The sequence below is a fragment of the Enoplosus armatus genome, chromosome 10, assembly GCF_043641665.1.
Source record: "Enoplosus armatus isolate fEnoArm2 chromosome 10, fEnoArm2.hap1, whole genome shotgun sequence".
In the NCBI taxonomy this organism is placed as follows: Eukaryota; Metazoa; Chordata; class Actinopteri; order Centrarchiformes; family Enoplosidae; genus Enoplosus; species Enoplosus armatus.
This window is the reverse complement of record NC_092189.1, coordinates 22,534,190-22,551,116: the sequence shown is the minus strand read 5'-3', so window position 1 is coordinate 22,551,116 and position 16,927 is coordinate 22,534,190. Positions and strand designations below refer to the sequence as shown.

At 41.4% G+C, this 16,927-nt stretch overlaps 1 protein-coding gene across 1 annotated transcript; it reads left to right on the top strand.

Moving 5' to 3' along the window:
* The first annotated feature begins 787 nt into the window (after nucleotides 1-787).
* elp1 (elongator acetyltransferase complex subunit 1) lies at nucleotides 788-14,588 on the top strand. The gene is made up of 36 exons (XM_070913021.1): nucleotides 788-855; nucleotides 1,771-1,972; nucleotides 2,295-2,447; nucleotides 2,619-2,700; nucleotides 3,138-3,218; nucleotides 3,360-3,445; nucleotides 3,574-3,764; nucleotides 3,971-4,094; nucleotides 4,217-4,310; nucleotides 4,848-5,078; nucleotides 5,159-5,329; nucleotides 5,600-5,678; nucleotides 5,848-6,003; nucleotides 6,165-6,271; nucleotides 6,825-6,928; nucleotides 7,027-7,080; nucleotides 7,178-7,283; nucleotides 7,769-7,884; nucleotides 8,060-8,133; nucleotides 8,418-8,496; nucleotides 9,049-9,128; nucleotides 9,243-9,380; nucleotides 9,841-9,926; nucleotides 10,038-10,186; nucleotides 10,716-10,839; nucleotides 11,326-11,423; nucleotides 11,805-12,006; nucleotides 12,160-12,221; nucleotides 12,347-12,409; nucleotides 12,529-12,589; nucleotides 12,706-12,819; nucleotides 13,019-13,118; nucleotides 13,251-13,378; nucleotides 13,747-13,898; nucleotides 14,148-14,226; nucleotides 14,477-14,588. Exons 2-36 carry the CDS (start codon nucleotides 1,823-1,825, stop codon nucleotides 14,542-14,544), a joined length of 3,942 nt encoding a protein of 1,313 aa, XP_070769122.1. The 5' UTR covers nucleotides 788-855; nucleotides 1,771-1,822; the 3' UTR covers nucleotides 14,545-14,588.
* The last annotated feature ends 2,339 nt before the right edge of the window (nucleotides 14,589-16,927 follow it).

Here is a 16,927-nt window from a genome sequence, read left to right as displayed (position 1 = left end):
TCTAGAGCATATATATATATATATATATATATATATAATAGTAAAACAATGAATGAGTACTTTTACTTCAGCTACTCAAAGTAAATTTAGCTGAGCTGAAAATACTTATGTGTATACTAGCTTTATGTGCAAAAACCAATAGTGCAGTTTTCCAATATTCAGGATCAACTGTATTTTAAAGGGATATTTACAAGTATGTGTATGATATGGTCAAGCATAATGTAATATGAACAATAAACATGCATATAATATTAGTATGTGGTACAAATGTTTATATACCACCTATTTGATTTGAAGTGTAGATTAAGCGATAGTTGGGAATATCTAAGTGTTTCTGTCCTACACAGCTTCCATTTACTACATATTTGTCCTACTGAAAGCAACTATAAATATAAATATAGTAACATATACAAATATATGAGAACAGGAAGAATAAAAGAATAAAATCAAACAAAACGCACAATGCACAGGCAGGTGAGGCATAAAGAAGCACATTCAAGTTGATTTAATTCATGATCTTATAAGTCTTCAAGAAACTTCGGACCTTAACTCTCTTATTTTGCAACTTATTCAGTTTGCTTTCTGACGCATTTAATTTTGTGTATATGGAACTTGCAGTGAAATTGAATAAACAACATTAATTTCCATTGTGTTGTTATCAAAATAGTTTTAAATTTAAAAATCATTTGACCAGTTGTCGTTTACTCCACGCCGCCAGGGGGCAACATCCCCGTTACCGCACGTAACTGCGTCAGAGGTTAAAGGTTACGAGTCTGACAGCGCCACATGCATGATGTTGTGTTGTTGATGCTGGACATTTAGAAGGTTTTTTTCACTTCAAGCTGTTTCTTCTTGGTATGTTTTACAGTTTTTCCTATGGTGTGATTACGTTTCAAAACTGTCATTTTGTTAATGGAATTATTGCGGCTAAATATCATGTCGCTCCTTCTAGTTTAAAGGTAAGCTAGCACATCCAGTTCCATTTTCGGACACCCTGCACCATTCACCTTCTTCAGTTTGGTTTAAACTGCTAAGAAACTAGTTATTCACACTGTCAAAGTGCTTTTAAAGCTACACCGTTATTGTCGGTTTATGTTACCTATCTGGCTTTTGACGGATTTATATAGTTGTCGTGAAGCTACTAATGCCTTTTAAAGAGCAGTGAGACAAGGCTCGACAAAACTGGCTAACAGATAAAGTTATATTATTAGAAAATATTCAATTGATTATGCAGCATCCTTTCGATATATGATATAGGATAAACCTGTGAATAAAAATCCTTTAATTTATTTTGTACTGACGTTATCATCCAAATTTAACAGCTAGGTTTGAAAACTGTTGGACAGGGCTTTGTCCGATAATGGATGATGATGTTGTTGCTTTGATAGCAACTAACAAGAGAGAACATACAGTAATTTCCGAGTCCAATGATGCCTTGTAAGTGCTCCGTTTTCTCATAGTATTGATGATACAATTACCTGAAACAGGAAAGCAGAATATCTTTCACATTTCACAACACACATTAGTTATAAAAGTTATAAAAAAAAATGCTTGTTTACTTGATACATTACTGAAATAATTAATGTTAAATGTATTGAATTTCTTGTGGAGGTGAAACTTGGAGCCCCAAATCCTACAAATCTGAAACGATTAACTTTATATTAACAGGGTTCGGGTGTTTTTATCACAGCCTTGATATTGTATGGATATATCAGTCAGTTGTTTCAGTGCTGAACATGTTTCATTTTTGCTGTTTCTGGTGTTTTGCAGCCTTCGGGTCCAGACTCAGGCTCGGTGTGTTTTCAGTCTGTCGTGAGGTAAAATGCGGAACTTGAAGCTGCTGAGGAGCCTACGGAGCTCGGAGCTGGAGGGTCCAGGCTCCCCACAGTGTTTCTCTGTGCGGGCTGACACCGGCTCGCTGCTGGTCGCTTCTCCTTACTCCATCACAGAGTATGACCCACGAACTGGCCAGGTGAGCTGGCGATGACATCTGTACGTGTCCCTTTGTCTCTGGAGGAGACGGGGTTTCTCAGTGCTGGCAGATGAGAGCTAAAATTGTGCTTAGTTGTCGATGGTCCATTATTCCATTTAAACGGTGTACTAACTCTCATTTATTTTGAGCTTTATCTAGTTGAGGATAGTAATGTGTTTAGAGATGTGTCCAAATTGGAATTTCAAACAAGTAATAGAGGAAAGGCTCATCATTTCAGTTAGGAATCTTAGTTATAAACTATATGTGGAGGTGAAAGTTGGTTCACTTATCATCATCTTTCTTTCTCCATTCTGTTCTGCAGGTGGTCAGTGAGGCCTCGTTGACAGCTGAGGGTTTTCTTCCTGAGGATGGCAGTGGAGTGGTGGTTGGACTGCAGGACCTGGCTGAACTCGAGTCGTCATGTTTGGCCACAGCTGGTGGCGATGTCGTCCTCTTTAACCTCAACACCTGCAAGGTTAGCAGCACAGAAAAGTTGGAAAGTTTCTTCAAACGGCTGTGTAGCAGTTAAGAGTTGGCTTTAGGGTTAAGGCTAGGAGTAGTACTAAGTTAAGGATAGGATTAGAGGCAAAGGAATGCATTACGTCCATGAGGGTCCTCACAAAATGTGTATGATCATGTTCCACAGTTAGAGTGTGTCGGCAGCGTGGACAGCGGCCTGACGTCGATGAGTTGGAGTCCTGATGAAGAGCTCGTCATTCTCACTACTGGTCAGTAGGTTTAATTATTTGAATCGTGAGTCAGAGAGCCCCCACTGGTTTTGTCAGTCTCGTAGTTGAATGGTCAGATTATCTCTGCATCACTGCACACAGAACAAAGCACCACAATAATAAGGTACGAGTCAGGCCAGTACCTACTCAATCCAGTTTTCTAAACGTTTATAAAGTTGTTACTGTCTTCATAATGAGGTGGGTTATCATAAAGTGGTGGTCATTGGTCATTGATAGTTTAAGGTAGCATCATGTCTTTGTTTGAAAATTGTCAAAGATGATCAAAAGTTTCAGTTTTCTTTATAAGATGAGTGTGGTCAAGACACGCTGTTGCTCTAGGTATACATATATAACCTCAGCATCAGGTCAGTGTTTAGTTAATTCTTGGTTAAACATATTAAGGAAATGATTACATCACTAATAATTTGTGCTCACAGGTCAGGAAACGATCATCATGATGACCAAAGACTTTGAGCCGATCACTGAGATCGGAATCCACCAGGATGACTTTGGTGAAGGTACGGTGGCTCCAAATGCACTCTGTTTAGATTAGTGGCTCCCAACCTGAGGTCAGGACCCACAGAGGGTTTGTTATGTGGCTAAATGATAATGATGTTTATGTAAAATATTTCATCTACTGTACATGGTGTGTTTTGCAGGGAAGTTCATCACGGTGGGTTGGGGGAAGAAGGAGACTCAGTTCCACGGCTCAGAGGGGAAACAGGCAGCACAGAAGAAGACTCAGGTCAGTGTTCGACTACAGAAACATCATAGCTTGAAAAGAACAAACATATCAAAAATAGTTGAAAATGAATAAAACATTTGTCGAATAAAAAATAGAACATTCTGAATGATGTAAACGTGCACCCACAGGAGGTGCAGCCGGCTGCAGCCTGGGACGACCGCAGGCCGCGGGTGACGTGGAGAGGTGATGGTCAGCTGTTTGCCGTCAGTGCTGTCTGTCTTCAGACTGGAGCCAGGAAGGTCCGGGTCTGGAACAGAGAGGGCGTCCTGCAGGCCACCAGCGAGCCCATCAACGGCCTGGAGCAGGCGCTCTGCTGGAAGTAAGAATGCTGCCAAAGCTTTTAGTTCGTTACATTGATTTTGTTAACTTTAGTTTTTGCTCTTTCCATATGGAGAAATGTATGAATGTGTGTCTTTCCTGGATAAATAACCATTTACATTCGTGAATAAGCAGCATTGGTGTGGAATTACCTCTTTGGAATATTAGAAGTGTGAATTTCTGTTAAATCTTGTCCTGTTGTTGCAGACCCTCAGGCAGCCTGATAGCGAGCACTCAGCGTCATCCCAACAAACACAGTGTGGTTTTCATGGAGAAGAACGGACTGCTGCATGGAGACTTCACCCTCCCATTCAGCAAAGACCAGGCCAAGGTATGTTCACCTACATCTGACTCACATACGATTTTAGAAGCATCAAATAATGGACTTCAGTTCGTGATTTTAATTCTTCCAAAGCAATATAAAATACTTTGATTGATGCGTGTGTGTTTCAGGTGAAGGATTTGCTGTGGAACAGTGACTCCACTGTTTTAGCTGTGTGGTTGGAGGACATGACTGCTGGAGAAGACAAACAAGTCAACACTTACAGTAAGTTCAGCTAAAGTTGTAGCCCCCCCCCTCAGCCAATCAATGTAATGTTGAATATGTTGGACCTCATCAGTGACATAAATCATTGTCTGAAGAGTTGCTAAAATCCAATCAAGACACGTTTACATGAACTGCAGTAATCTGACTTCGGACAATGAAGATGTTTCCGTGGCTTGCCTACAGAAGTTTGCCATTTATTGTAATATTACTGTAAATGCTAAAAAAGCAGAGCCTGTGTAATAGCTATAGATGACCCTCCACATTACAGGGTTCAAACCAATCAATCTGTCTGACATTATGCTATACTAATGTATTTATCCATAAACCTTTGCAAAAGGTTGTGTTTGAGCTGATCTGTCTGCATGTTTTGCCAAATATTACTTTGGTTGAATTTGCAATATTTGGTCCATGAAAATGATGAGTGAAGGAAATAAAAAACATTTCATTGAACAGTCTGCCATTTTTTATTTTATTTTATTTTTTGTATATGAATTATATGAAAGACCCACTTTAAATGTGTCTGTGCTTCCCCTGCAGTCCAGCTGTGGACGGTGGGGAACTACCACTGGTATCTAAAGCAGAGCCTGGACTTTGGCAGAGACTCTCAGAAGGCTCCAGTCTGTGTCTGCTGGGACCCTGAGCACCCCCTAAGGCTCCACATGGTGACTCACAGCTGGACCACCATCACCTACGACTGGGGCTGGACGACTGAGCGGAGCCCCGGGCTGGATGCCACCGACAACGCTAACGTGGCTGTGATTGATGGAGGTGAGAGCCAATGAGACGAGAGGACACAGAGCTGTAGGATGATTCCAACATGATGTTAATATTTATTTAACCCCCCTCAGATAAAATCCTGGTGACAACCTTCAGGCAGTGTGTGGTTCCTCCCCCCATGTGTTCATTTGAGCTCCAGCTGACCTCACCAGTCAACCAGGTGACCTTCCTCTGCCAACCTCAGAGGACCAATCAGCTGGCAGCGATGACTTCTGACGGGCAGATCTCAGTCTACAGCCAAGGTGGGTTATACAATGAAGAAATGAAGTTTGTTGAATGTTTTTGCATCCGTCACCTGATGTTACAATTTGAGAAAGGAAAATATGGGTGGGTGGGGGCAAAATCCAGACTAAACATCCTCTATACCCAAGGGGTGTTGGGTAGTGCGTCGATGCTCACATTTTAGCGTTTCTTCTTCATGTGTTTTAAAGTGTCATAAACGCTTATGGGTATCTCTTTGTTGTGGGTCTAAATATTATTCTGATGTCATTCTGATTGTATTATGTGTCCAGATTTAGGAGAACAGGCTGACAAAACAGCAAATGGGTTCCGGACGATGTCTCGTCCCCTGGTCCTCCAGAAAACCCTGAGGTAACACAACACCATTCAGTGCTGCTGTTTCCAACATTTGCCTAAAATTATTAGTCAGTACTGAAATTGTAGGCCAAACAATCTGATTAATGCCCATTGTTTTTTTCATGGTTTGCTCGTGTTTGTTTTTCTCTCCTGTTGCTCTGATTTTCCTGCTGTCTTCCTGCAGAGTGACGGCTCTCCAGGAGGAGCCTCTGGCCCTGCGGCAGCTGCTGTGGCTGCAGGACGAGCTGTTTGTGGGTCTGAGCTCCAGCCTGCTGCCAACCTCTTCCACCCTGCTGATGCTCCGCCCTGCTCATGACGCTGATGACACACTCGCTGTCAGGTTAGCAGGGCTGAACTGAGAACACTGGAGCGGCGGCAGCAGCCTCCTTTAGCCTGGTCGTTAAGCTTACAAATGAACTGAATTACATTGAATCCATTAAAGTGAATTATTCCACAGCCGTGTTGTAAGTCATGATTCAGCTCAGTGTTTTTATGTTTCAGCTGTGAGAAAGAAGTGGACGGCGTTGTGGTCAGTATGGTTCACTGCTCCCAGACTGGCACTGTGGCACTACAGCTGGAGGATGGACAGATCAGGAAGCTGCTCTGGGGTCAGTCTCCAATCTCTTTTTCTGCTGCTGAATTATGTGTTTTGTTGGAAATGTATTAATTCTGAATGTATTATTTGGTCATTCAAAAGCACACAAACATAGCGATTGTCCAGAGGGTCTGACTTGTAGCCTCCCAGATAAGAGGGTACCATTGATCCGTACAAAGATTTACTGCCTGGTAGAGTCATAAGTCAGTCTATAACAGCATATTCACAGTCCTTAAATAAATAAATCTCAAATGATCTACATGAAAGGCCTTAAAAAGTAATAAATTGTATGAGTTAAGCTTCTGTATTTGGTCTGTTTGTTTGTTAGTTTGCAGGAAAAATACACATCTAAATGCAGATAAAAATATTCTTAAAATTAAGAATAATTAAATAACAAATGTAAAATATATTTTTTTGGGACATTTTTCTTCCGTTTTTTTAAATGGAAAAAAATGTTGATGCTTTCTTTAATAACCAAGGTCACAGTAGAAGCATGTCATCTGCATTAGTTTACAGAAAGTCTAAGTAATCTTTTTTTTTTTTTTTTTTTTTTTATTTCTGTGTAGATTGTCCTCAGCTGTCAGTGGAGGATTGGCGTGACTCCAGCGGATGTAGCATCAACTTCCCTGTTCCCTGCGTTCAGACGGCCCTCTGCAGCATCAGTGGGGAGGTAGAAACACATGTACTTTATCATTACATGACTAATTATAAATGAGTCCTTGGGTACAGGCCTAAAGGCATATGTTTGCTTTGCCTTTATGTAATCAGGAATATCTACTCGGCCTGACGGACAGATCCCACCTGTACGCTGGAGACACAGAGGTATGTTGTCAACTTTATTTTACCGGCTCTCTCAATATGTTCATCCCGAGACAGGGCCACTGGGAAATCTGTTCATTTATGTCTGCGTCTTTCTCAGCTGGCCTCCAATATTTCCTCCTTCGCCATTTGCAACGACTTCCTCCTCATCACCACACACTCCCACACCTGCCGCTGCCTCCAACTGAGCACACTCGGTGTCAAAGGTAGGATGGAGATGGACACACACACACACACACACACACACACACACACACACACACACACAGAGCAAAGTCCTGAGTGTGTATCTGTTCAGGTCAAAATACATTTATATAGATGGTCTAATATTACTTAGGGTTAGAATGCTAACCCTAACTAAAAATGCTAAATTTGTAATGAGCCAATACACTGAGATTCAAAGATGATGTTATTCAGCTCAGACTGAAATACAGTTATTTTCATTTGTTTATGAATTATGAGTAGCAATAGTGAAATTATAAATGCACTATTTTGATTTCAAGTAATAATAAATGCCTAATAATTATGTTTACTGCCGCACCAACAGTAGTGAAAAGACATTACTTCTGTACCAGGGTCAGTGTCATCCATGTAAATGTGGATTCTGTCCCTCTGAAATGAGTAGTGAGGTTGGTGCAGCCGCCGGTGTATTTTGTGGTACAGCTGAGTTGAATAACCTTTGACCCCGCAGGGCTGCAGGCGGCCTTGGCCTCAGACGGAGGTCAGAATGACGAGGCGCTGCGGCGGGTGGAGAGGGGATCCAGGATCGTCACTGTGGTCCCGCAAGACACCAGAGTGATTCTACAGGTCCTTTTAACACACACGCAGACACATTTCACGGACTATGACTGAGTCTATTTTCACGCAAATCCGAGATCCAGATGCAGATTAAACATTTTGAAACATTTTCTATTATTATGACGAATGACGAGTCTAGAGGTAAGCGTTGACCTCTGATGTATTTTGGTGTGTTTGTGTCCAGATGCCTCGTGGGAACCTGGAGACGGTGCATCACCGAGCGCTGGTGTTGGCTCAGCTCCGGACGTGGTTGGACAGGTGAGTTTAATATTCTTCTATCGTATCACCTGCTTGTTTTTCTCAAGATATGTTGAGGGTCACATCACTTTTGAATCTAGTCTTAATCTCAATGACTCGCAGTCCTCCCAGACCAACACTGATCTTAAATACACCAAATCCATCTGTTGTCTTATATTGTCATTTTTTAACCAACCTTAGTCTTTTTAATACTTAAACATAATCAAATGTCATGACTTGTAGCCTGATACTGTATTGCATCGTAGTTTGAGCGTTAAACTCCATCCTATCTGTTGTTTTTTTAGTTTGAGGTTCAGAGATGCCTTTGAGTGTATGAAGAAGCTGAGGATCAACCTGAACTTCATTTATGACCACAACCCAAAGGTACATAAATGTTTTCACGGGTTTTATGACGTCACATCTTTTATTTTGTCCACAGCTGGCAGTTCCACATGTTTCTTGTTCACAGTTTCGTTAAACACAGACTTCTGAAATAAAAATGCGGCCAGACAAAAACAAAACGCCCTATAAATGAGTTTATCTTCTAAAAGATACCTTTTTAAAGAATTCGTTTTGGCCTGTTTAATACAAGATGAAGGGAAGACTGGAACAAACGGTGTAAATGAATGAAAAGTAGGATTTCTAAATGAGATATCTGATATTTGGAAACATCAACAAAATAATTTGGTCAATTGTAAATGTAATACATTTGTAATGCTTTAAATATGCATTTATATTTTTGAGTTTCAAAGAGGTAATAGTTTTATTTCTGTCAGTTTTATAAAGATGTCTCAATGTCTCAAATAGTAAAGTATGTGTCAATAGATATTATTCAGTATTTTGACTGTTTCTGTCTCTGACCTGTTCTAAATTATGACACGTGCATAAATGAAGATTAAACACTGACACCATGTGCATGTCTTTCTCTTCCTGCAGGTTTTCCTGGAGAACATAGAGACCTTCATCACACAACTCGACTCCATCAACCACATCAACCTCTTCCTCACTGAGCTCAAGTAAGACTCTTCAGATCTGCTCCAGTATGTTTTAAGTTAAGCAAAAACAACTCCCCGTTTTAACAGGTATTTTAACTCATACATTCTGCAAATGTTTTTTTCTTTGGTACCCAGGGAGGAGGATACGACCAGCAGCATGTACCCCCGTCCTGAGAGCATCCCGGTCCAGGCCCAGCTTGTTTCTGGGCAGAAGAAGGTGGACGTAGTCTGTGATGCTTTACGGAGCGCCATGGAATCAATGGGTCCAAACAAGTCAGTGATACTGAAATGTATTGAGAAACATCTACTAAGATTGGAAGTCAAGTATAAACATAATAACACTGCATAATGATAAGCTGAAAACACAACCTCCTCTGTAGTTTTGATGGAGGAGACAACGGTGCAGTGATTCACAGCTGCAGATTAAGACTTGGATTTGTCTGCTGTGAGACCCGACTAACTTGAGACTTGAAGGCAAAAAGCTGAGGAGACATGACATGTCACACATGGTGACCCATAAATATTGAAAAATGCAATATATATATATATATATATATATATATATATCTCTACAACCTAATGCAGTCTTTCAGTGGCAGCTGCTGGCTCCAAAAACTCCAATTCAGATGAGACATATTAACCTTTCATTATAAAATGATTTAGTCCGTATACATAAATGAGTAGCTCAGTAGTTTCCCCTCCTCTCCCCTCGATCGTGTTGTCAACCATCCAGGTTCTTTCTGTCCATACTGACGGCTCATGTGAAGAAGACAGTTCCAGAGCTGGAGGTCGCTCTGCAGAAAGTCCACGAGCTTCGAGGTGAGCACACTGATGACCTGCAGCAGTTTGTGATGAAGCTCAACTGAAGACTTTGGATCAGGTGATTGTTTTTGGTTCGTCATTGTGTATTGTGTTTATGTATTTGTCCAGTGAACCCTGCTGAAGCTCCCGATGCTGTGAGGGCTGAAGAGGCGTTAAAGTACCTCCTCTTCCTCGTCAACGTGAACGACCTGTACGAACACTCTCTGGGAACGTACGACTTTGACCTCGTGCTCATGGTGGCCGAGAAATCCCAGAAGGTACAAGACGGCTTCATTATCTTGTTTTACTTAACTTACCAAAGTTACAAAGTGTTTTGCAGCACAAATAATCCAAAGTACCATGACATTGTGTGTCAAATGAGGTTATTCAGTAAGCCCTCCGTTCTGTTCATATACCACCTGCTATATTTATGACCTCTGTACCTTAAAGCATTTAGAAGTTTTCAAGGAACAATGTTGTCCTCATTGATATGCAGATTTATGCACCAAAACACCAGAGGATGAGTAAAAATGAAACGAGAGCATTCAAGCTACAACATATCACACAGATTTACTCTTGATATTTTAACTTACACTAAATAATCAGCTCTAAATTTGAATTAGCCACAAGTTGTGTTTAAGTTGTGGTGAACTTTTTTCATATCCAGAATTTTTTGATGCATTTTCAACAGTCCAGAAAAAAAATGTTCTGGTGGTTTTGCATTTTTGTCTCATTATATACTAAGCTGTGATTGGTGGACTTATTTTTTAGTTTCTATCAGTTCATTTTTGTCCACATTCTCTGCAGGACCCCAAAGAGTACCTTCCCTTCTTAAACATGCTGAAGAGCCTGGAGACAAACTACCAGCACTACACCATCGACAAACACCTGAAACGCTACAGGAAGGCCCTGCATCACCTCAGCAAGTGTGGTCAGTCGAAATGTTTCTGTCAGCTCTGCCCCTTTTTATCAGGAAGCCACAGTTGGCTGTTAGATTCTCCAAGACTCGGGGAATACAAGACTCATGTAAATGTCCCAAAAAATCTATTCCCAAATCCTTTGATGACAACTAGAATGGATCAATCAAAACGTGGAAATATTTAAAGATGTACCTCAAGACTATTGGCTTATGAATCCCAGTTATTAGAAAGTTGTTGTTCTGCGTACATGATTGATAAAAGAAAATATTCTCTGGCTAACATGAGAAAGTCAATATGGCATCATGTCTCATCATAAGACACGTAGCCGTTTTGCTTCACTTACAGTCTGAAATGCGCACTACCTATGACCAACCATTAATAAATACTTTGATCTGTTAATCTAAGAAAGTGGAAGAGCAAGCTGTAAATGATGTGATGATGTTCTGGACAAGCTGTGTTTTTTTTTAATCTGAATCTCTGCTGTGCTTCGTGTTCAGGAGAGGAACATTTCCCTGAAGCTTTGCAGCTGGTGAAGGAGCAGAAACTTTACAGTGAAGCCCTGCGGCTGTACACAGCAGACAGTCCTCACTACAAGGTACAAACACAAACTCAGCCCACAAGTTGCTCACGCTGGTGGTGAGACTATTAAATGCTATACATTTACAATGGCAATTGTCATTCATTTTTGACCTTTTTAAATATGTAATAATAATGTTAATTAAAGTATTTGTGCCTTTTTATACCTCAGTTTAGGTCAGTATGGTTGGTTGTATCAGTGAACAATAGTTTAGGTGGTTGTGTATCTGCAAAACACCAGTTTTCAGTTAACTTACTTTTTTAAGATTATCCTAAACATGAATGTGAAGAATGCCGGATTTAAAATACTTTTACCTTTTGAATGGAAACTCCACAGGGCCCCTTTAAGCAATATACGAAGCCTTGCTTTGACCCCTGAACTTCGACCTTTGACCTCTAGGCTCTGAGCTGTGCTTACGCCCAGCACCTGGTGGAGCAGCAACAGGCAGAGCAGGCCGGCCTGTTGCTATGGCGATGCGGTGAGGCAGTCGGCGCCCTGCAGGCGTTCGCCAGCAGCTCCTGTTGGAGAAACGCCATCTGTGTGGCGCAGCAAATCCCGCTACCGCCGGACCAGTTAGCTCTGCTGGCCAGAGACCTGGCAGGTAACCATAACAACAGGTAGATAGACTGAAAGATAGACATGCAGGTCGGCAGTCAGACAGACGGGTAGCCAGTTAGCTGGTGAGACACGGTACAATTCCACCAGGGTGTGATTGCACATAAATCCTAAAATAGTTTGTTTCCTTCTTTCATAGAGAAGCTGACTGAGCAGCGACGGTACTCAGAAGCTGCTCTGCTGTTGGACCAGTACGCCAAAGTAAGATCCTCTGCGGCAAGAAGCTGCAACACAACAATAAATGTGAAATGATCCTGTTAAGTTTGATTTCATAGTTAAAAGAAGAATCACCCGCTGAAGAGTCTGCATTTGTCTGTTTCCAATAGGACTGTGAGGAGGCCATCTTGGCTCTGATCACCGGTTCAGTCTGGGAGGAGGCGCTCCGATTGGTCAGTAAAAAAAAAAATGTTTTACTTTTATTTATTAATTTACTTTTGACACAACCGTTCTGTAAAATGCATATAAGTGAAGTGTGGCTTATATGAGATATTGTCGTTGTCTGCTTCAGATTTACATGCACAACAGACAGGACATCACTGAAACCAACCTCAAACCTGCTCTATTGGAAGGTAAAGATCACTCAGTCTGGCCTGTTCAGCCTTCTCATGCTAACCAGTCAGTTGTTGTTCTATTGTTTATTCTTAAACTGACCAGAAATAAAAGTTCTGATGTTGTCTTGTGTCAGCTGTCAGCACCCAGACTGCCTTCCTGGAGGCTCAGGTAGCGACGTTCACGCGGCACAGGACCCGACTGGTTGTGGTTCGAGAGCAGAAGGAGAAGGCCAGACTGGACATGCTGGGTGAGAATAAGTCAGAATTGACAGAATAAGTCAGAGTTGACAGGACGTCATACTTAATCTCAGTAGGAAATAATTCCACTTGTGCTTTTTTGTTGAAAGGAAGGAATTGAGCATTGAATTAAGTAGAAAATATATTTTATTCTGCGGTGGAAATCTTAATTAAATCAAACAACATTGAACCCTTTGTCTTCATCATCAGATGAAGATGGTCCAGACTGTCCTGATGCTGAGCTTTACTCTGAAGCCAGCAGTGTGATGACCGGCTCCAAATACTCCCAGAGTAACTCCCGCATCTCCTCGTAAGACAAACACACTCACGAACAGATTCTGGTGATTTCCACATTGTAAAGTTCTAAAGTTATGTGAAAAATAATGAACATTTTGCTCACATGTTTAATGTTTAATGTTTAATGTCCGTGCTCTGCCTGCAGGAGGTCATCAAAGAACCGTCGGAAAGCAGAGCGGAAGAAGTTGAGTCTGAAGGAGGGAAGCCCGATGGAGGACCGAGCGCTGATGTTCGCTCTGGGGGAGATCATCACCACTGTGGACAAGATGAGAGGTACAAACACTCAAAGGCTCTTAAAAATTTAGATTTTCTTTACTTTATATCTTTAATAACTTCAATAATGTTGAGACCATCCGTGTTTGATATGGCAGTTTCCCTCCAGGCTGCTTGATGAAGAATTACCACAATCCTGTAGTGTACAGTATAGAGACAGCAGTAAAACAGTAGGACGCAGCAAAGGAAGATGGGAAAGGTGGTTTTGTTCCAGAGGGGCATTTAATCAGCATTTACAAGACATGCGCTCACAAAACCCAAACTATACTGAAGCATTCTTCTCCTTCTTAGAGCAGTTGTCTGTATAATTGCAGTTTAATTCATCCAGTTTGACTGACGGCTCATTTGCCCCCCCCCCCACCCCGCAGAGGAAGTGCACAACCTGCTGAAGGCTCTGGTGCTGTTCCAGTTTGACAAGCAGGCGGAGAAGCTGCAGCTGGCCTACGAGGAGGCTCTGCAGATGATGGAGGCAGCGGTTCCTGATGTGTGGGCTGAAGGCCTGCAGAACAGTCAAGCTCCGGTAAATACTACATTATCACATGTTTATGCTTTTTTTCACATTGTTTTAATCTACTACTACTACACTAATAAAGTACTTATTATTATTATTATTGGATAAAGCAACCAAATAAAATGGGAATTTAGTTAAGTTAATAGGTGACATCCATTCTGTGGAAGGAGAATGCACTATTATTCATATTATTTTTGATTTTTTAAATATTCTTTTCTGTAGTTTTAATTGAACTGTGGTCTCACTCTTGCTCTTCAGCTCACTGGGCCGAACTCGACTGCAAACAGCATCATGGCGTCTTTCCAGCAGCAGCAGAGACCTGCAGCTCCACAACAAGGTCAGCAGGATTTGTAGTCACATAAAACGCTCACTGGTCCCTGTTTGCACAACTTCATTTTTCTTAATGCATGTCTGATGTGTGCCATATGTGAGCAAACACTCAGAAATGGGATGGTAGTAAAGCATAAAGAAAGAAGGGATCTATGGAAAGTCATTTCAGACACTGCAGATGAGGTCATCTCATCATTTCTCTATTTCCAGTAACTTTCCTGTTTCCAACACTGTTTCTCCTTGTTTTTCCTTTGTAGCTGCTGAGGTCCTGACGCCACCAAAGATGAGAAACGGTGTCAAGTGGAAGCTCTCTATTCTTACGTAAATTAGTTTTGTTTTAATCTTTTTTTTTTTTAACTGTAAAGTCAGATGGTTAATTATGTAATAAATAAAGATTCAGTTAATGTCTCATCTTACCAAATGTGTTCATTCTTTGGAGCTCAGAAACTTGACAACATGTCATCACATCCAGATATTTCCAGAATTTAGAATCGAGTCAGAAACTGTTTAAATCATTTATGTGAACAGGTTTTGGTACCAGTCCAATTAGTGAGGGGTCTCTTCCTACAGCTTTCTACACCCACAGGAGCAGATATTCAATAAATAACAGATACAGTGAGCCCCTACAGGATTATAATGTTTCATATTTTACATTCAGTGTACTGGTGTGAGCTAATTCATTAGATTTTCCTGTAGTGAAAATACATGTGGCTCAGGTTAATCAGTTCAATCAATTTTGTTTCTGTGTGAAGAGATGAGTCATCAAAATGTCAAGAAATCAACAGATGTTTTCCTGTTTACAGATGACTGTCTGAGTCTGCATGATTCTCACCCACCTGTCTTTCTCTAATGGCTTTCTATGTAGGTGCTCACCTCGGTTTAAAATCAGACGTGATGCCTTTTAAAGACATCGGTTTCACTCTCCTGCATCGTAACTGACGTGGTTGTGGGTCTGCAGGAGTTTGGGATTGTAGCTTTAAAACATAACCCCTTTTATGATACAAGTTGTTATAAAAACCTTACATACTGTTTTGACTTGATGCTAAAAAAGGAAATAATGGTGGAGTGTTTGCAGTTCAGAGAAATGTCTTAATACTGTTTTAGTCCAGGAAGGAATCCTTTGTTTTTAATGGATGTAAAGGTTTAAACAGCACATCATTTTCTTAAATTTATCTAAATTTTGTAGTTCGTTTCCAAACTTCAAAACATGTCCAACATACAGTATTGTGTGAACAAATTTACAAATATACAGTGCATCCGGAAAGTATTCACGGCGCTTCACTTTTTCCACATTTTGTTATGTTACACCCTTATTCCAAAATGGATTAAATTAATTTTTTTCCTCAAAATTCTACACACAACACTCCATAATGACAATGTGAAAAAGGTTTTTTTGAAATTTTTGCAAATTTATTAAAAATAAAAAACTAAGAAATCACATGTACATAAGTATTCACAGCCTTTGCCATGAAGCTCAAAATTGAGCTCAGGTGCATCCTGTTTCCACTGATCATCCTTGAGATGTTTCTGCAGCTTAATTGGAGTCCACCTGTGGTAAATTCAGTTGATTGGACATGATTTGGAAAGGCACACACCTGTCTATATAAGGTCCCACAGTTGACAGTGCATGTCAGAGCACAAACCAAGCATGAAGTCAAAGGAATTGTCTGTAGACCTCCGAGACAGGATTGTCTCGAGGCACAAATCTGGGGAAGGTTACAGAAAAATTTCTGCTGCTTTGAAGGTCCCAATGAGCACAGTGGCCTCCATCATCCGTAAGTGGAAGAAGTTCGGAACCACCAGGACTCTTCCTAGAGCTGGCCGGCCATCTAAACTGAGTAATCGGGGGAGAAGGGCCTTAGTCAGGGAGGTGACCAAGAACCCGATGGTCACTCTGTCAGAGCTCCAGAGTTCCTCTGTGGAGAGAGGAGAACCTTCCAGAAGGACAACCATCTCTGCAGCAATCCACCAATCAGGCCTGTATGGTAGAGTGGCCAGACGGAAGCCACTCCTTAGTAAAAGGCACATAGCAGCCCGCCTGGAGTTTGCCAAAAGGCACCTGAAGGACTCTCAGACCATGAGAAACAAAATTCTCTGGTCTGATGAGACAAAGATTGAACTCTTTGGTGTGAATGCCAGGCGTCACGTTTGGAGGAAACCAGGCACCGCTCATCACCAGGCCAATACCATCCCTACAGTGAAGCATGGTGGTGGCAGCATCATGCTGTGGGGATGTTTTTCAGCGGCAGGAACTGGGAGACTAGTCAGGATAGAGGGAAAGATGAATGCAGCAAAGTACAGAGACATCCTGGATGAAAACCTGCTCCAGAGCGCTCTTGACCTCAGACTGCGGCGACGGTTTATCTTTCAGCAGGACAACGACCCTAAGCACACAGCCAAGATATCAAAGGAGTGGCTTCAGGACAACTCTGTGAATGTCCTTGAGTGGCCCAGCCAGAGCCCAGACTTGAATCCGATTGAACATCTCTGGAGAGATCTGAAAATGGCTGTGCACCGACGCTTCCCATCCAACCTGATGGAGCTTGAGAGGTGCTGCAAAGAGGAATGGGTGAAACTGCCCAAAGATAGGTGTGCCAAGCTTGTGGCATCATATTCAAAAAGACTTGAGGCTGTAATTGCTGCCAAAGGTGCATCAACAAAGTATCGAGCAAAGGCTGTGAATACTTATGTACATGTGATTTCTCAGG

Coding starts and splice junctions, on each gene's coding strand:
- elp1 (XM_070913021.1), top strand. CDS start 1,823: ATGCGGAACTTGAAGCTGCTGAGGAGCCTACGGAGCTCGGAGCTGGAG. Junction 2,701..3,137: donor GCTCGTCATTCTCACTACTG/GTCAGTAGGTTT, acceptor TTGTGCTCACAG/GTCAGGAAACGATCATCATG. Junction 10,187..10,715: donor TGGCCGAGAAATCCCAGAAG/GTACAAGACGGC, acceptor CATTCTCTGCAG/GACCCCAAAGAGTACCTTCC.